At 45.8% G+C, this 20,078-nt stretch overlaps 1 protein-coding gene across 4 annotated transcripts in view; it reads right to left on the bottom strand.

Annotated features, from left to right (window-relative positions):
- The window catches only part of CSAD (cysteine sulfinic acid decarboxylase), a 33,071-nt gene that overhangs the window by 11,822 nt on the left and 1,171 nt on the right, over positions 1-20,078 (bottom strand). For 2 of the 4 annotated variants that reach the window (XM_072797789.1, XM_072797791.1), the window contains exons 2-5: positions 1,034-1,170; positions 647-773; positions 488-578; positions 129-235 (exon numbers count right to left, since the gene is read on the bottom strand). In XM_072797789.1, the coding sequence (XP_072653890.1) occupies positions 129-235; positions 488-578; positions 647-773; positions 1,034-1,159 (451 nt within the window). In that variant the 5' untranslated portion in view covers positions 1,160-1,170. Of the gene's footprint in view, positions 1-128; positions 236-487; positions 579-646; positions 774-1,033; positions 1,171-1,423; positions 1,867-19,582; positions 20,029-20,078 lie in introns of those variants that run through there. The other 2 variants (XM_072797790.1, XM_072797788.1) reach the window with 2 other exon arrangements.

Raw genomic sequence — 20,078 nt, 5'->3', positions numbered from 1 at the left:
CCCCGGTTTGGCCCGAGCCCAGCTGGAGAGGAAACAAAGAGGAATCGCCCCTCCCGGCCAGCACAGGGCAAGAGGGCCGGGGGAGGAACCCTGCGAGGGCCACAGGGGGGCCGCTCCTTCTCACCTACCCGGACAGAAGACCCCGTCCCCGGAGCTCCAGCCCACCAGGGCCCGGAGCTTCTTCAGCACCTCCTCTTCCATGAGCACAAACACGGGGGCGATTTCATACGTGTACCTGCCGGGAGACGGGCATGAGGCAGGGCGAGCGGAGGGGGGGTGCCCAGGCCCGGCTGGGGGGGGCAGGAGGGGGGACAGCCAGGGAGGACGAGCTGGCGACCAGGAGCCAGGGACGGACAGGGAGGAAACACTGGGGTCAGGAGGCCTGCGAAAGCTGGGAGAAAGGGGCCCGAGGGGATGAGCAGAAAGACAGACGTGCCAGCGGCGCTGCCAGCCGAAGCGGGGTGGGGGCCGGGCCCGGGGCACTCACTGGCTGGTGTTGAGGCTCTCGGTGACGATGCGCCCCGCCAGCGCGTGCGGGTCCCACCCCGAGAAGAGCTGGTTGAAGAAGCGCGGGTGGCCTGGGGAAGGAGCCGGAGCTGAGCGCGGGCTGCGCCCAGGCCAGAGCCCCCCGCGGCCCGGCACCCACAGGTCTTGACGCTGTAGCGGATGACGGCCCGGCAGCGCGCCAGGATCTGCTCCGACGCCTCGCCCTGGTTGCGCAGCTCCAGGTCCAGCAGCTGCTTCAGCTCCTCGGGCTCCTTCCACTCGCAGACCTGGCGGGAGGGGGCAGGGGCGGAGGTCCTGGGCCCGGGGACCCCCCTCCCCCGTGGCTGCCCCAGCCGTGTGCACCTGCACTCAACGCGCTAGCGCTGCCTCCCAAGCAACTCAGGAACCAGGGCCAACAGATACAGGAGGACCCAGGACGCGGCCCCGCGGCGCACGGGGAGACAGTGATGAATTCTGGGGTGAAGGCTTGTGGCAGGAGGCGAGCTGTGAGCCGGGCACGCGGGCGGGAGGAGGGGGCAGGACCCACCTTCTCCGAGGCACTGGTCCCTTTTCGAATGACCTCATCCACAATAATCCCAAACACATCCCGGAGCAAGGCTTCTGCAGCCATGGGGTCCCCGTCACGGGAGCAGAGTGGTTTAGAGTCAGCCATCGGGAGGAAATCTGTGAGCAAAGCCGGAGTTACTCCCCACCCAGCCTGCGCATCCCCTGGGCCCGGGCGGCCAGGACCCCACAGCCACAGCAGGGCCCGGCCGCCTGCAGCTCCGCCCCAGCCTTCACTGCACAGACAAGGGCAAGCGGGTGCCCAGGGAGAAAGTCAGTAAGCAGCAACAGGTGGGGAACAAAGAGGCAGCGGGAGCCGAGCAGCTGGAAACTCGTGGCCACTGCCTGCCTAAGGCAAGGACCAGAGGCTTACCTTCCCACTCAGGTCTCCGTTCAGGTGGCTGGAGGCAGGGCACACAACCAGCTTTTGAGAGTGTTAGGATCAGGACAGTGGAGGGGGTGAGGTATAGGCAGCAGTCACATGGCCATGAGATCACTCTCGTGACCCTTGCCCTAAAGAGAACTTAGGGATAGGGGACGGCTGGATGAGACAAGTCCCTGAATAATCATTAGCTGGCTCGAAGAAGGGGGAAACGAGATGAAAAGCAAAAACATTAACATCAGGGCTGAGAGAGCAGCCAGCAGGAAGAACCACTGTGAATCAGAGGGCTGGAGAGGGGACTTGGCCACCACGTGCAGAATGTTTGGACAGGAGACAAGGGGAGGGGAGGGGAGGGGAGGGGCAAGAAACTGCTGCCAATGACCCCGAGACACAGGGGGAGGGAGCCAGAGAGAGATAGGTGGAGGTGAAATGGCTTGTCTCGGGGATCCCTGGATGGCTCAGCAGTTTGGTGCCTGCCTTGGGCCCAGGGTGTGATCCCGGGATCCTGGGATCGGATCCCACATCAGGCTCCCTGCAGGGAACCTGCTTCTCCCTCTGCCTGGGTCTCTGCCTCTCTCTGTGCGTCTCTCATGAATAAATAAATAAAATCTTAAAAAAAAAAAAAAAGAAATGGTTGGTCTCTTTGCATCCCCACCCCCAGAGAGGGCTTTCCAGAACTATCTTCATTTCTAAAGCCCTCTCCTGGAGCAGGAAAGAAAGGGGGTTATGTTGAGGAAACATTTTGTTTAACAAGTGGAATCCTGTGCCTTGCAGGCTGAGAGTGCTCAATACAGACAAAGCGTTATCTGAAATGAGCACCAACTGCATTCACGACAGGTTGCAGGCGACAGAAAGAGCCTCCCTGTCTGCTGGGAGGACACAGATGCGTGTGCAACAGTCACAGGCTGAATGCTGCCCCCGTATGCTATTGAGGAAAAGAGGAAACGGATGGCAGATGGCGGCTGAAGGCTGGGGAAGATCTGCAAGCAGGACTGGAGCTGAATCTTGAAAGTGGGCAGAAGTGAGATTAACAAAAGGGAGGGAGGGAGGCATTGGGGGTAGGGGGATGCCATGAGCCAACAGGGGAAAGATATGGCTTGATGTAAGGTCGGGGAAGGCACCTGGCTGGCTGGAGGGAGGTCTGCAAGATGAGACTGGAGCAAAGGCAAGGTGGGCAGAGTTGCAGGAGATTCTGGGGAGCCCTGAGTGCCAGCCAGGCCCAAGGATCTAGATTTTATCCTGCAGAAAACGGGAACTCATTGGGGTGCCTCAGTGGCTCAGCCGGTTAAACATCTTTCCTTCAGCTCTAATCATGATCTCAGGGCCCTGGGATTGAGCCCCGAGTGGGGCTCCCTGCTCAGCGGGGAGTCTACTACTTATTTTTTCTTTTTTTTTTTTTTAATTCCTGAGAGACACACAGAGAGATGCAGAGACACAGGCAGAGGGAGAAGCAGGCTCCCTGCAAGGAGCCCGATGTGGGACTTGATCCCAGGACTGGGATCACATCCTGAGCCAAAAGCAGATGCTGAGCTAGCCAGGTATCCCCGGGGAGTTTACTTCTGCCCATCCTCTGCTCGTGCTCACTCTCCCTCTAATAAATAAAATCTTTTTTTTTAATAAATAAAATCTTAAAAAGAAAAGAAAAAGAAAATAGGAACTCACTGAAAGACTCGGTGGCAAGGAATAATGTGATGAAACTGGTGCTCAGACCAGTGTAGGGCACATACAGAATGCACAGGGTGTTGCTGTAAACCAGGCAAGAAGCAAGCCACAATTTGGATAAGGGTGGTGTGGGGAGGAAAGGACCGAGGAATGAGGAGGTCGGCCCAAAGCTCTGATGAGCTGCTAGAAGAGAGCAGATCTGAGAGTCGGGGTACAGCTGAAGCCTTGTGATGGGCTCCATTTCCCATGGGATAAAATGCTCAGTGAGATGGCCAGGGAGAGGGGAAAACACCAAAGTCCAGGAAGCCCCCAAATGAGTGGGGAAGAGGATCAAAGAACCATAAAGAGAAACCTTCCTCAAAGTGGGCTGCTCTCCTATAATCCACTGTTGGCAGCCACTGGACCCCAGGCTAGTTGAAAGTACAGGTTCAGGGAACCCTAGTGATCCAACCCTTAACTTTTTCCTCAGTAGATTGGGTTTGGGGGAGATAGGGGAGCTGACCCAGGCCTTGAGAATGAAAGAGTCAATCCTTCATCAGTGTCATTTTAGCTCGCCTGAGGGGTAACAGCAGTGGGGTGTTTGGGCAGAGAGGCTTGAGGAGGAGAAGCAAAGAAAGATAGGTACCAATGAAGCATTCTCCACATGCCACGCTCAGTACTTGATATGCATTATCATCTTACAACTGTTCAGGGCGAGCGTATTACCCACTTTAAACGGAGATTCCCGAGATGCTATGTATATAACTGGCTCAGATCACGCAGCCGGCACATGGCCAAGCTCGGTCTGAACCCAGGCGTGTTGGGCTCTGAAGCCCCTGTTCCTCACCATCACTCTTGACTGCCTCTAGGTGCCTCTCAGGCATTGAATTTGCTGCAGTGCAAAGAACCCTGGACCAGGAGTGAGGACACCCCAGGGTCTTAGTTTCTGTAAATTAAGGGGTTTTCAAGAGAGAAACTCCAAGGCATCTGCTGGTGTTCATAGGACTCAGGCCAGTAGATATGACAAGTAGGCCAGGGGAGGCTTTTCTATCACAGCGGGGATAGAAAACAGGTTGCAAGAGGGAACAACTGGTGAGCAAACAGAGATCGCTAGCAGGAGGGACGCTTTTCCCAAAGCTCCAAAGAAAGGATCTGTAGGGAAGACTTTATCCTCCCAGGACCTTCTTCATCTATTCCACCTCAGGCATGGCTCAGAAATGAAATCTGGAGGTGAGAGCTCTGAACACCCCCAGTTTTCTCCAGGGATAAATAGAGAGGTGAGACACTGCCACCCTTGTTCCCCATACAGAGTCCTGCCCTGGGTACCAGACAGAGGGAAGAGCCTCTGCCTGCAAAGAGGTTTCTTTTCTTTTTTAAAGATTTATTTACGAGAGAGAGAGAGAGAGAGAGAGAGAGAATGTGCAAGAGCAGGAGTAGGGGGAGGGGCAGAGGGACAGAAACCTCAAGCAGACTCTGAGTTGAGTGTGGAACCCAATCCAGGGCTCAATCCCATGACTCTTGATTTTGGCTCAGGTCATAATCTCAACCTGAGCCAAAATCAAAAGTCAGATGATGCCCAATCGACTGAGCCACCCAGGCAACCCCAGAGTTTTTCTTTTTAAAAGAAAGGACATTAACCTGCAAGATAGAACAACAAAGCAAAGAAACATGAATGGATTAGGGACAGGGCTTCAGCCCCTGGCTGAGAAGATGCTGGTAAGACCAAGTAGGGTTTGTTAAAAAAAAAAATCCACAAGTTTCTTCTGACTTCATGGGATCTCTAGCCCATCAACTCCTCTAACCATCAATTCCCTCATATCTTTCTTTTCTTCACTTATGCAACCTAGACTGTATGTTCTGTTGTTTCAACCACTCTTTGTGCAAAATCCTCAACTCTCCAGCCCTTTGGTCCTTCCACCAAATCCACCTGGTGAAAACCCTATCCAATTGGTGAGCCCTTCTCTTACCAATCCACCAGGATTGCTAGATTTTGGTAGCAAAAGCCACCCAACCATTCAAACTGATATCCACTGATAACCATTCAAATTGATATAAATTCATGGTCTCTGGGCTCATTCCAATTAAACACAGCAGATTAAACACCTACGTTTACCACTATTCCTCCCTGAAACACTACTAAAATTACATGAGTGGAATTTTAAATTCGGAAGAATAAAACAAATGAGAAGAGAGACAAGAGATGGGAGATGTCAATACTCACAGAAGATAGAAAGCAGATGAGAAGTGGCAACTGGTTTAGCACATGGCAGAAAGTCAAAACCGGTATGTCCACAGAAGGCTAAGCAAATGGGAAACAAGCTGGCTCTTGGGGCAGAAACCCAGAAAGGTTCAGGAATCGGAAACACTAGCAATCTTGGAAGGCAGGAAGGGGTTGTAAAAGTTTGTATAAGGAACAATTAGACCCTGGCTCTTCTCCCCTACCTATTCAGTTAGGCAACCCCCTCCTCTCCCCCTACTTCCAAAGAAGCAAAAGACTTGTTTTCTAAAGAAACTGAAACAGGTAGGGTGGGACTTAGGGAGGCCAGGACTTAGAGACTTGAGGCACAGCAGGTGAGCATGAGGCACTGCACTGAGTACAGGAGGATTAGAAGGAAGTGACTATCAAATCAACTCCTGTCTCCTAACCAGCATTCAGAACCGGTGGCCAGGGGTAAACCCTCCAGGGCCAGGACGCTAGAGCATTCCTCTCTGGAAAAACTGACTTCCAAAACCCTAGAGAAAAGACCTCCTAATGCTCTTCTTTCAGTTCTCACCTGATCACCTGGTCAGTGGTGCCCACAAGTCAATATGGCCTAGCCTTGCACTTGGGCCTTCCAACATGCCTCAGTGTGAGCAGCCATCCAGCCAGAGATTACCAGACACCACAGGAAAGCCCCTAGCCTGAACCACAAAGGTAAAAACAGGCAAGCTGGGGGGCGGGGGGGGCGGGGGGGGGGAAGCATTCGGTGGAAGAATGTAGGGAGCAGAAGCAAGCCTCAAAATTTCCAGAAGATACAGCATTCATTAAAAAATAGGTCGCCCTCAAAAAGGAATACTCAGAGAACAGGAAGAAACTCTAGGATTTTAAAAATACAACCGAAATGAAAAATTAGAAATAAAACGATGCCGAGAAAATGACACAGAAAGATAAAAATACAAAGAGATGGACAAAGAAAAGAACTCTAGATCAATCCAAAAGGCCCAATAGTCAAGTAACAGAAGTTTCAGAAATGGAAGGGAAAAAGGAGGAAAGAAATCAAAGAAAGCTTTATAGAACAGAAGCATAAATTAAAAGGATCCACTGAATGACCAATATGAAGACAGATTATAATATCGTCTTAGAATAGTGGAGGATCCAAAGGCTTCCAGAGGTTAAACAAAATGAACAAATGAACCAAAACTGGGTCATAGACAAAAGACAGAGAATCAAACCAAATAAACCACCTCCAACACAGAAGAGAGGTGAGGGGAATACAAAGGGCTGTATGTAATGAGGGTAGTAACCACATTCAGAGGATAAAAGCACTTAACTTTTGTTATCTGCTCCCTGGATCCTCACCCCCTTCTTCCTTCTCTTCCTCCCTTCCTTCTTTCAATATTCGTTCAGTATCGAATATGTGCCAAGCATTCTGGGGCACCTGGCTGGCTCAGTTGAGAGTTCAAGCCCTAGTTGGGCATTGTGCTTGCTTAATAAAATAAATTTTAAAAAGAGAAGAAGAAGAAGAAGAAGAAGAAGAAGAAGAAGAAGAAGAAGGAGGAGGAGGAGGAGGAGGAGGAGGAGGAGGAGGAGGAGGAGGAGGAGGAGGAGGAGGAGGAGGAGGAGGAGGAGGAGAAGGAGGAGAAGGAGGAGAAGGAGGAGAAGGAGGAGAAGGAGGAGAAGGAGGAGAAGGAGAAGAAGGAGAAGAAGGAGAAGAAGGAGAAGAAGGAGAAGAAGGAGAAGAAGGAGAAGAAGGAGAAGAAGGAGAAGAAGGAGAAGAAGGAGAAGAAGGAGAAGAAGGAGAAGAAGGAGAAGAAGGAGAAGAAGGAGAAGAAGGAGAAGAAGGAGAAGAAGGAGAAGGAGAAGAAGAAGAAGAAGAAGAAGAAGAAGAAGAAGAAGAAGAAGAAGAAAAGGCCACAGCCCTGCCCTCATGAAACTCGCAGTCTGAGCAAAGCACAGAGGTGATTTTGTTTGGTTTGCATAGCATGTTTTGTCTTTTTTTTTTTTTTCCTAAGTAATGTCTATGCCCAAAGTGGAGCTCAAACTCATGATCGAGAGTCACATGCTCTACCAACGGAGCCAGCCAGGCACCTCTCCTTTAAAGCTTTTTTCTTTTTCCAAGTTAAAAATTCCTTAATTTTTTATTCCTGTATGATATCACTACCACAATTTACAGGCCAATATACTTCATGTAAAAGACAAAGCTACAACAGATAAAAGACCTCAGGGATTTACACCTAACTGACACCACATTGCATTAACCAACAGCTGCACTGTTTGCAAACTGTGGCTATGACAGTCCTGAACAAGAAGGGTTCCGGCTGAAGCTGTAGTCGCTTCTGTGACCACGGATCAGCATTCCTTCTGTGGCAGATGTTCACAGTTCCTCTAATGCATTCGGGGCGACCGTCTCGAAGTAACCTGCAGCCTTCCTGACAATCCTGGCTCTCTCTTCTGCTAAGAACTGTAGCCCTTTTCTTCTGAAATTGTTTAGAACCTTCTGCTGCTACACCATATCCACCACTTTCACCACCAGATCCATAACCACCACCAGAGCGACTGCCCGAGCTTCTTCCACCAAAACTGCCCTCCTTCACGGGTCCATAATTTGATGGCTGTTGTCCACTGTAGTTTCCAAAATCAGTCTAGTTCCCACCACCACCATAGTTACCTCCAAAACTTCCTCCTTCAGAGTAACCATCATATCCTCCACCACCACCTCCACTTCCTTGGTTTCCATATCCCGGTCCACCACCACCGGAGCCTCCTCTACTGCTATAACCAGGACCACTGTCATGTTGCCACTGTCACCTCCAAATCCATTATACCCACCACCGCCTCCTCCATAACCACCTCAGCTGCCGCCACCTCCACCACCATAGCTTCCTCTTCCACCAAAGTTTCCGCCACGGCCAACATTACCACCACCTCCAAAGTTTCTCCCACATCCCACGAAGTTGCCAGCTCCACCTCCACGACTTCTTTGTGATCCAGCAGACTGCATCTCTTGTTCAGAAAGGGCCTTTTTCTTTTTTTTCTTTTCTTTTTTCTTTTTCTTTTTTTTTTTTTTTTTTAGATTTATTTATTTATTTATTCAGAGAGAGAGGCAGAAACACAGGCAGAGGGAGAAGCAGGCTCCATGCAGGGAGCCGGACGTGGGACTCGATCCCGGGTCTCCAGGATCACACCCCAGGCTGCAGGAGGCGCTAAACCGCTGCGCCACCGGGGCTGCCCAGAAAGGGCCTTTTTCACCTCACAATTATGCCCATATGGTATTTCTGATCAACAATTTTATCAACTGTATCATGGTCATCCAAAGTTACAAAAGCAAATCCTCTCTTTTCTCCACTGTCTTCCATAACTTCTATGGTTTCAACCTTGCCATACTTTTCAGAGTAGTCTCTCAAATTATATTCTCCTCCATCTTCTTCAATACTACCAACAAAAATCTTCTTCACTCTTGGATGGGCACCAGGCTTGACAGAAGCCTCTCTAGAACTAGCTCTCTTTGGTTCCACTACACGCCCAACAACCTCGTGTGGTGGGGCACACATTGCTGCATCCACCCCTTCAACACAAGGGTAAGTCACAAAACCAAACCCCTGGAATGTTTTGTTGGGGGTCTCTCATCACTATGCAATCTCTAAGTGTGCTCCATTTTTCAAAATGTTCCCTTAAACTACCATCTGTAGTTTCAAAGCTCAAACCACCAATAAACAGTTTTCTCAACTGCTCTGGTTCCTTTGGATCATGGCCCTCCATTTTGAGACCCGACTCACCTCTTCCATCTCAAGTTTAATACGCTGTTTTAAAGCTTTAAAAAGAAATAATAAAATAATTTTAAAAATAAAGCTTTTTAAAAATAATTGTTAATACTGAAACTTCCAGCTTCTCGTGAAAAAAATCAGAAGGCCGAACAATACTAAGTCTGAATTAATAAATAGCAACGATCACCTGTAGTTGGAGTTGGCCCTTTTTATTATTGTAGTTTTGCATTCATTATGCTATCTTTCCATTTTTTAAAAATTCTTGAGTAAGCAATATGTTCAGGTAGCTCAAAAATCAAAATATAAAAATATTAATGGTGAAAAGTCTAATTACCACCCCATTCCATGTACCCCATTCCCACCTCCATCCCCACAAGTAACAATTTCTAATAGTTTTTTTTTAATGTTTTTTTTTTAAGAATTTATTTATTTATTCATGAGAGACATGGTGGGGGTGGGGGGGAGAGGCAGAGACACAGGCAGAGGGAGAAGCAGGCTCCATGCAGGGAGCCTGACATGGGGCTTGATCCCAGGACTCCAGGATACACCCCAGGCCGAAAGCAGACGCTTAACCGCTGAGCCACCCAGGGATCCCCTCTAATAGTTTTTTGGGTAACTTTTAGAGTCTTTAATGCAAATACTAACAAATGTGGGTATATATTCCTATTTTTCTCTGTTTTCACACAAAGGATAGCATATAATCACTGATTTGCACCTTGCTTTCACTTAACAATACACAGGTGATCCTTTATCAGTACATACAGAACTTCCATGTTCTTTTTTTTAATCAAACAGCTTTATTGAGGTGGAATTCACACGCCATAAAATATAACCCTTTAAATTACACATTTCAGGGGTTTTTCAGTATAGTAACAGAATTGCACAATGACCACCAGTCATTCCAGGACAAATTCATCACCCCCCCAAAAAGAAACTCTTTAGTGGCCACTCCTCATTCTCCATTGCCCATCCACCTGCCCATCCCTGCCTCCAGCCACCACTACCCTATTTTCTGCCTCTACAGAGTTGCCTATTCTGGACATTTCATATAAACAGAACCATACAAAATATGACCTTCCTTTGAAGACATGGCTTCTTTTACTGATCATAACGTTTTCTTCAAGGTTCATCCGTGTTAAAGCATATTATCAGCACTTCATTCCCTTTCATAGCCAAATAATATTCCGTAATATGGATATTCCACATTTTATTTGACTATTCGCCAACGAAAGTACATTTGGATTGTATATACTTTTTGGCTATTGTGAACAGTGCTGCTATGAATATACATGTACCAGTTTTTGTGTGGGTACATGTTTTCAATTCTCCTAGGTTCAAACCTGGTAGTGGATTTGCTGAGTCATACGGGAAGTCCAACGTTTTGAGGAATAGCCAAACCGTTTTCCGAGGTGCTGGTACCATTTTTACAGTCCCATCAGTACTGTATGAGGGTTCTAATTTTTCCATATCCTTGGCAGACTTATTAGCTTTTTCTTTCTTTCTTTTTTTTTTAGCTTTTTCGTTATAGCCACTGCATTTGTAATTTTGATAAGGATTGCCAACATCCACGGAGGTCGTACCGGTGTATGCAAGTGCTTGCGTTCTTAGCCTCCGTAGCAGAGTATGCTGTCAAACTTCTGCATCTTTTCAGCTTGAGCAGTAAAAAATGATATCTTAGTATGGTTTTATGTTAGTTGAACAGCTGCATCGATCAGTTTTGCTGTGGTAACTAATGGCTTCACGATCCTACTGGCTGGCAACAACAGAAGTTTCTTTCTCTTTCATGGTTTATGTTGATTGTGTGGTTGGCTAGAATTCGGATTCATGTACCTTTATTCCAAGACCTAGGCTGAAGGAACAGCCCCTACCTGGGACACAATGTTCTCAAGGCAGAAGGAAAGGCGCAAAAGGCAGAGAAAAACCATCCACTCTTAAAACTTCTTGGCCAAAAAAAAAAAAAAAAACAAAAACTTCTGGGCAGCCCTGGTGGTGCAGCGGTTTAGCTGCCTCTTGCAGCCTGGGGTGTGATCCTGGAGACCCGGGATCGAGTCCCGCATCGGGCTCCTGCATGGAGCCTGCTTCTCCCTCTGCCTGTGTCTCTGCCTCTCTCTGTGTGTGTTTCTATGAATAAATAAAATCTTTAATAAAAAAAAAAAAACTTCTGCTCCTCCCTGGGATATGGCCCATGTGCTCCCACCCTGTTGACCAGGGCACACCCCAGAGCAGCGGGATGAGGATGTGCGTTCCTCCCCCTGGTGTGCGCTGCAAAGCTCATGGCCCTGGTGGAGATGTAAACTCTTGTCGCAAGGCCAACTGGACATCAGCCCTCAAAATTTTGCATTCTATTTCGCCTCAGTCCACACCAGTCCACCTCACACATCCGCACATCATCTACCTGCCTGGTCCTGTAGATAACCGAGTCGGAGCCCCTGGCCTAAAGGGTCCTCTCCTCCTCCCTCGGGGATGTCCTCATTATCCCCCCTCATTTCTTCAACTCTCCTTCCTACTATCTCTCATAGTGTTTTATTTATTTATTTATTTATTTATTTATTTATTTATTTATTTATTTATTTATTTATTTAATTTATTTTTTGCTCCTTACATTTTCTTTTCTTTTTTTTTTAAGATTTTATTTCTTTATTCATGAGAGACACAGACACTCATAGTGTTTTAAATTGTTTAAACCTGTCACCCATTCCCCATCTAGCCACCTCCTCGTCACCACCAACCTTCTGAAAAGAATGGTCTCCACCCCATTTTCACCTTCCCTCCTCTCACGCTTTCCTCAGCCCACCACCAAATCCGATGGACACACATCACTTTTATCCCAGAAACATTTTACTTCACTGGCTTCCATATGATTACCGCCTGCCATTTCTTAGTTGCCTTCACACTTTCACCTTCCTCTGGCCCTCCCGCAAATGCTAGAGGCCCTCGGGGCCCTGTGAGTGCCTCTTTTACCTGTTGAACTCTGCACCACCCTCTGGACAATCGCATCCTTCCCTAGGGCTACCTGCTGGTAGCTCCTCCACTCCAGACCTCTCTCCTGACTCCAGGTCCGAGAAGCCACCTGCCTAATTTAGAAGTCTCATGGGCACCTCGTACTCAGTAGGCCCAAATTTAAACTCCATCTCAGCCCTCTCAAATATGCTCTCATTCTTAGGTTCCCTGGTTTGATGAAAGGCACCATCTTCTACTGGTTACTCAAACTTAGATTCTTTTTTTTTTTTAAGATTATTTACTTATTTATTTATTTATTCATGAGAGATACAGAGGGGGGTGGGGGGCAGAGACACAGGCAGAGGGGAGAAGCAGGCTCCAAGCAGGAAGCCTGATGTGGGACTCAATGGGACCCCAGGACCACGCCCTAGGCTGAAGGCGGCCCTAAACCGCTGACCCACCGGGGCTGCCCTCAAACTTAGATTCTGATTGATTTCCTGTCTCCTCATCCTTCACTAATTTTTTTCCTTTTCATTTAAACTTCAAATATTGGTGATCCCTGGGTGGCGCAGCGGTTTGGCGCCTGCCTTTGGCCCAGGGCGCGATCCTGGAGACCCGGGATCGAATCCCACAACGGGCTCCCTGTGCATGGAGCCTGCTTCTCCCTCTGCCTATGTCTCTGCCTCTCTCTCTCTCTCTCTCTCTGTGACTATCATAAATAAATTAAAAAATGATAATAATAAAAATAAACTTCAAATATTGTTACATCTTTCTCTCTCATTCAAAAACATCAGCACACAGTAAAACGTGGTAAACCTTCACATTTTTACTATAGGCTATGTTGTAAAATTCTTTTCCTTAAAAACACTTCAAAGGGAAAATGGTAACCTTATAGTGGAGAAACCTGGTGGACACCTCCCTACCCAAGTGATCGAGGCAACATCACTAATAATGAACAGACTGACATACGGTCCTCCTAACGTGAGGCACTGAAAGCACTCAATAGCACTCCTGTTACATTTCTGCCAAATATGCATAATCCAAATTTAATTGTAAGGAAACAGATATATCTAAATTGAGGGGCATTCTAGAAAGCAGCTAACCTGTTATTTTTCAAAAATGCCAACGTCAGGATCCCTGGGTGGCTCAGCAGTTGAGCATCTGCGTTCGGCCCAGAGCATGATCCTGGAGTCCCAGGTTTGAGTCCTGCATCGGGCTCCCCTCGAGGAGCCTGCTTCTCCCTCTGCCTGTGTCTCTGCCTCTCTCTCTCTCTCATGAATAAATAAATAAAATCTTTAAAAAAAAATCAATGTCATGAAAATCAAAGAAAGATTGAAGAACTGTTCCAGAAACAGAGACATTACAATCAAAAGGAATGTGTGAACTTAAATCAGCTCCCAGATGAGGAAGAAAAAAATCCTGCTATGAAGAACATTATTGGAACAACTGGTGGAAGCGGACTGTGCATGGCATCACAAATATTAGTATTCTATGTTAAATTTCCTTAATTTGATCATTGTACCATGGTTATGTAAGAGAATGTTCTTATTCTGAGAAAACGTACTGAAACATTTAACAGAAAAGGAGTATGATATATGCAACTTTCTCTTAGTTCACAAAAAGACAACACTGTATCTATAAGCATTTTTAGAAGAATAACAGTTTTATTCAGATATGATTCACATACCATAAAGTTCATCCTTTTAAATTGTATAATTCAGTGGGTTGTTGTTTTTTTTTTTTTAGGATACTCACAAAGTTGTGTGTTGTTCACATTATTTAATTTCAGAACATTTTCATCATCCCAAAGAGAAACCTCATACCTATTAGCAGGTATGAATCACCATGCATTTTTCAAAAGACTGAAAGAGATGGAAAAAGCCTTCAAAATATTAAGTATGGTTATTACTGGCTATTGGAATTATAGACCATTTTAATTTTCTTATTTATCTACCTATACTTTTATAATTGTATATAACTTCATATTACTCACGTAATTAAAATAAAGGATTTTTTGATCGACAAGAAAGATTAAGGAGGTTAAGGGGCAATGAAAACTCCAAAATATACAAACCACCAGGCTCAAGAATGGCCCTGGTACAATCATGTGGTTTTCCCAGTCCCCAATCCACTCTCTCTTATCAAAAAGGTCTAACTGGTGACAAAAGTAGCCCTATGCTGCTCATTTCTATTGCGCAGCCCAAATGGAGAGAGAGGAACAGGTTTATCTAGCTCAGCAAACACTGACTCAGTATCTATCCCTGGCACGGGCACTACCTGGGGGGGAGGGAGGGCACTGTGTCTGCCCTGTGCCCTCCAGCTAACAGGCCAGTAGGGAGGTGGGCAGACGCACTTGCCACAAAGGAGTGGAATGTTCACCAAGAAAGGCAGGGCTGGCTAATTCTGCTCAATTGGCCCAGGGCAGCCTTCAAAGAGAAAACATGCCAGACTTAAAGCGATAGAGAGCTGGTACAGGAAAAGACTAATCAGTAATCATTACAATACTATTTGAATAACTGATAGGGTGGGCCTGAGAGGAAGAACTGTGTCACAGAGGTTAGGGAAGGTCACACAGGAGGAAACCTGCCTGTAGGCATAAAAAAAATCAGGGCAGTTGCTTCTTAAAGCATTTTCGGCCAGGCTTCTAATTAGAAAATGACAACACTGACCTCCATCCTATCTACCTGTTCACAAATCCCACAGACTCAATACCCACATCCATAAAGGCACCAATTCTCCTTATGTGTACAGTGTTTTCTCCTCCTTCTAGGTTGTAAATTCCTGGGGGTTAAAAACTTATCTTTAAGGAAAGCACTAAATACAAAAAAGGCACTCAAAAAAATGTTAGTTTTCATCCCTCCCCACTCTCCTCTCTCTTCCCCTAAGGTCTTGCACAAAGACACTCAACAAACATCTGGGTGAATTGACCAACTATTTCCAGGTACTAAAAAATAATGCTGCATTCTACATACATTTCATTTGCATAGACCAAAAATCTGTATTAATGATAATTTAGAAGATTTGCAAAGGGACTTTTCTCTGTCAAAGCCTTCTCATCAAAAAAAAAATTTTTTTTTAATTAAAAAAAAAAAAAAGCCTTCTCATCTATGACTTCATTTGATCCTCACAGTAGTGCTGGAAATCAGACTGAAAGGTATTTACTTATTCACTCTGGTTTTCAAGATGAGGACCAGAGATCAGTTCAGAGTTAATTTGTCCAAGATTACACAGATGACACAAGAACATGCCAAGATCTCTGATTTTCTGAATTCTAGGCTAGTACCTCTCCCACTACATTACTGGTTACTTTTAAGTCTGGCATTTCTCACTACCTCTCACCACACACAAAAATAAACTGCAGCTAAGATAAAGACATAAGCTGAGGGATCCCTGGGTGGCGCAGCGGTTTGGCGCCTGCCTTTGGCCCAGGGCGCGATCCTGGAGACCCAGGATCGAATCCCACATCAGGATCCCTGTGCATGGAGCCTGCTTCTCCCTCTGCCTGTGTCTCTGCCTCTCTCTCTCTCTCTCTGTGACTATCATAAAAAAATAAAATCTTTAAAAAAAAAAAAAAGACATAAGCTGAAAATACACAACTATAAGAATGTCAAATGGGACTACAGGGAAATATTTTTGTAATCTTGAGGTAGTGTCACAAAAACCCCAGAGCCACAGGCAAACTTGATTACATAAAACTTTTAAAATCTGTGTAAATAAACACACCATTAAAGTGATTAAAAAATGAAATAAAAAAATAAAGTGATTAAATATAACTCATGGCTTTACCCCACCCCTCATTATTTTACCCATTCCATGTTTTCCAAAGTGATTTTTGCTCTCCTTGCAATTATTCTTTTCCATGAAAATTTTAATATTGGGTTAAATTCCATGCAAGGTCCTGGGTTTTTGTTTTGTTTTGTTTTTAAGATTTTATTTATTCATGAGAGAGAGGCAGAGGGAGAAGCAGGCTCCATGCAGGGAGCCCGATGTGGGACTCGATCCCAGGTCCCCAGTATCAGACCCTGGACTGAAGGTGGCGCTAAACCACTGAGCCACCCGGGCTACCCGCAAGGTCCTGTTTTAATTAATAGCAAAAACTCACATCTCTACAAAATGGTCTTTCTATTCACAGCCATGGTAAAACTCTCCATTCAACCAAGACCTTTTTGTCTTTCACTAAAACAGTCTGAATTTTTTTTTAAGAGATCTAATTTATTCATGATAGACATAGAGAGGCAGAGGGAGAAGCAGGCTCCATACTGGGAGCCCGAAATGGGACTCGATCCCAGGACTCCAGGATCACATCCTGGGCCGAAGGCAGGCGCTAAACCACTGAGCCACCCAGGGATCCCATGAATTTCTTTTTTAAGAAGATTTTATTTATTTATTTGACACAGACAGCACAAGAGCAGAGGGAGCAGCAGGCAGAGGGAGAAGCAGGTTCCCCAGTGAGTAGGGAACCCAATGTAGGGGTTGATCCCAGGACCTGGGGATCATGACCTGAACCAAAGGTAGACGTTTAACTAAGCCACTCAGGCACCCCTAGAAATGTAGTAATATTCTTATTGTGAGATTATTTATTTCACATTTTTATGGATGCTATTGTTCGTATATTTTATGTACACAATTTTTGTTAATTTCATATCTGAGCATACTGAACTCACTAGTTTTCATATTTTGTCAATCAATCCTCTTTCTAGTTGAATATATCATATGAAAATAATGAAAATAAATAAATAAATAAATAAATAAATAAATAAATAAATAAATAAATAAAATAAAGGGCAGCCCCGGTGGCGCAACGGTTTAGCGCAGCCTGCAGCCTGGGGTGTGATCCTGGAGATCTGGGATCAAGTCCCATGTCGGGCTCCCTGCATGGAGCCTGCTTCTCCCTCTGCCTGTGTCTCTGCCTCTCTGCCTGCCTCTCTCTCTCTCCGCCTCTGAATAAATGAAAGAAAGAGAAGAAAGAAAGAAAAAGAAAGAAAAGGAAAGAAAGAAAGAAAGAAGATAGAAAGAAAGAAAGAAAGAAAGAAAGAAAGAAAGAAAGAAAGAAAGAAAGAAAGAAAAGAAAGAAAGAAAAAGAAAGAAAGAAAGAAGAAAGAAAAAATAATGAGACTTTTCGGTGGCCAAGAGCTCCAGTAAAATATTAGCTTTAATGGTAAACATTCTTATGTTATTTCTATTTTTGATAGGAATGTTTCAGATAATTTCCTGTAAAGCATGATTTGCTGTAAAAAAGAAAAGGCTGATAAACAAAAAACTAAGAGAAAGTATTTTAAATGCAAATGACAAACGAAAAGTTAATATAACTTAGAGAAGATGCAACAGAGGTTGCTAAATTCCACTACTGATGATACACAAATTTAAGCAATGAAATTACTATTTTTCATCTATTAAATTGGCAACTCCACTAAAAATTCATAGTATCCAGTATTGCTATGTTGCAGGAAATGGGGACATTCACTCCTGTTTCTGAGTGAGTCTGTAAATTATTACAAACTGAAATTCAACTTTACAGAATTGACCGAAATTTATTTTTTTTAAAGATTTTATTTATTCATGAGAGACACACACAGAGAGAAAGAGGCGGAGGGAGAAGCACGCTCCACGCAGGGAGCCAGATGTGGGACTTGATCCCGTGACTCCAGGATCAGGCCCTGAGCCCACAGCAGTGCTAAACCACTAAGCCACCCGGGCTGCCCTTGACTGAAATTTAAAACGCACATATCCTATCTACAAATCTACTAATGCAAAAGGATAACCATATGAAGATCTTCCTTATGGCATTGTTTATAAGCCAAAATAACGAAATTAACCTAAATGTTCATCAGGATGAGTCTGGACAAAAAAAAAAAAAAAAAAAAAAGGATGAGTCTGGACAAATCAAAGTACAAATAGAAGTTAGAATATTACGCAACAATTGTTAAAATATTAAAGAACTTAGATGTCTACAATCTAACACTTCTGTCCAGCACTGAAGGTGCTCAATAAATACACTGGATGAAAAATAAATTTGTGCAAGGGGTAACTGGGTGGCTCCATCTGTGAAGCATCTGCTTTCTGCTCAGATCAGAATCCCAGCACCCTGGGATCCAGCCACGTTGGGCTCCCAGCTCAGCCCGGCATCTGCATTTGCCCCTCCCTCCTGTTTTTCTCTCAAAAAAAAAATAATTAAAAAAAATATTTGTAGGAGTTTAGAAAAAGACCTGAATGTACATTTGCCAAACTAATAAAAGTGACTATCTTCAGAAGTACAGAAGAAGAAACATCACACTTCTTGCCTTTTATTCTTTCGTGTGTGCGCATCTGTCAAAATAAATATGAGCTAATTTTTTAAAAAATATTTCAAAAAAAATTTTTTAAATATTTATTTCAGGGCAGCCTGGGTGGCTCAGCGGTTGGGCACCTGCCTTCGGCCCAGGGCGTGACCCGGGGGTCCTGGGATAGAGTCCCGCCTCAGGCTCCCTGCATGGAGCCTACTTCTCCCTCTGCCTGTGTCTCTGCCTGTGTCTCTCTCTCCTCTCTGTGTTTCTCATGAATAAATAAAATCTTTTTTTAAAAAAGTAGAGTAAATAATTTTTTAAAAAAATTTGTATGAATATAGAAAAAGACCTGAAGGTACATTTGCCAAACTGATAAGAGTGACTATCTTCAGAAGCACAGGATAGTAGAAGAAAAAACTTCACACTTCTTGCCTTTTATTCTTTCGTGTGTGCAGGATCTGTCAAAATAAGTATGAGCTAATTTTTAAAAAAAATCCCTGGGTGGCGCAGCGGTTTAGCGCCTGCCTTTGGCCCCGGGCGCGATCCTGGAGACCCAGGATCGAGTCCCACGTCGGGCTCCAGGTGCACGGAGCCTGCTTCTCCCTCTGCCTATGTCTCTGCCTCTCTCTCTCTCTGTGTGACTATCATAAATAAATAAAGATAAAAAAAAAATCATTAGGGGGATCCCTGGGTGGCGCAGCGGTTTGGCGCCTGCCTTTGGCCCAGGGCACGATCCTGGAGACCCGGGATCGAATCCCACGTCGGGCTCCCGGTGCATGGAGCCTGCTTCTCCCTCTGCCTGTGTCTCTGCCTCTCTCTCTCTCTCTCTCTCTCTCTCTCTCTCTGTGACTATCATAAATAAATTTAAAAAAATTTAAAAAAAAATCATTAAAAAAAATATTTATTTCAAAAAAAAAAAAGAAAAAAAATTTATTTCAAAAATAAATAAATAAAAAATAAAAATTTATTTCGAGGCAGCCCGGGTGGCTCAACGATTTGGCGCCTGCCTTTGGCCCAGGGCGTGACCCCGGGGTCCTGGGATCGAGTCCTGCGTCGGGCTCCCGGCATGGAGCCTGCTTCTCCCTCTGCCTGTGTCTCATCAATAAACAAATAAAAACCCTTAAAAAAAATTTCTGATAACATTTCTCTATTTCATCAATTTCATCATGAGTCTAAGAGCACAAAGATTTGCTGTCAACGGCTCAAAACACAAAGCGCTGGGGGAAACGAAACCCGTGTACAAAGGGATAGTTGGGAATGCCTCTTTTTTTTTTTTCACAATTTAATTTTTTTTCTTTTGACATCTCAATTGGTGTTTCCTAAACCCACAGCCTGACAGCACCTGCAGCAGAAGCTGGGCCTTAAACGGAACCGACAATTCCTTCCATTAGGAGCACCTGGCACAGTCCATCATCAGCGGGGCCTGCCCCCAACGGCCGGGGGTGGGAGACTAAGGAGGGGTCACGGTCTCCGTTTCCTTAGCGCGGACACAGGCGCCGCCGCGGCGCTCAGGCTCGGATGGAGCTGACCGTGCGCTGAGCCGGGCCCCACGGCGTCCTCCCGGCGGGGAGAAGATGCCGCCCGTCCGCAGGCCTGGGCTGGCGCAGCGCGGTGGGGCACCCAGGGTCGCCTGGGGGCCTGGCTCGAGTTCACCCCGCAGAAAGTTAACTCCTCCCGGCCGGCTGGGCGGCCCAGGCTCAGAAGCGACAGGGAGACGGTCGGCGAGCGAGGGAGGCCAAGGCGCGTCCCCAACGAGCCTTAACCGACCCACCTAGCAGAACCCTCAAAGCGCACCTGGCGCGCGTCACCTGACGGTCTCCGTTCCTGCCCTCAGCCAA

The sequence above is a fragment of the Canis lupus genome, chromosome 25, assembly GCF_048164855.1.
Source record: "Canis lupus baileyi chromosome 25, mCanLup2.hap1, whole genome shotgun sequence".
Lineage (NCBI taxonomy): Eukaryota > Metazoa > Chordata > Mammalia > Carnivora > Canidae > Canis > Canis lupus.
This window is presented reverse-complemented; position numbering and strand designations above follow the sequence as displayed.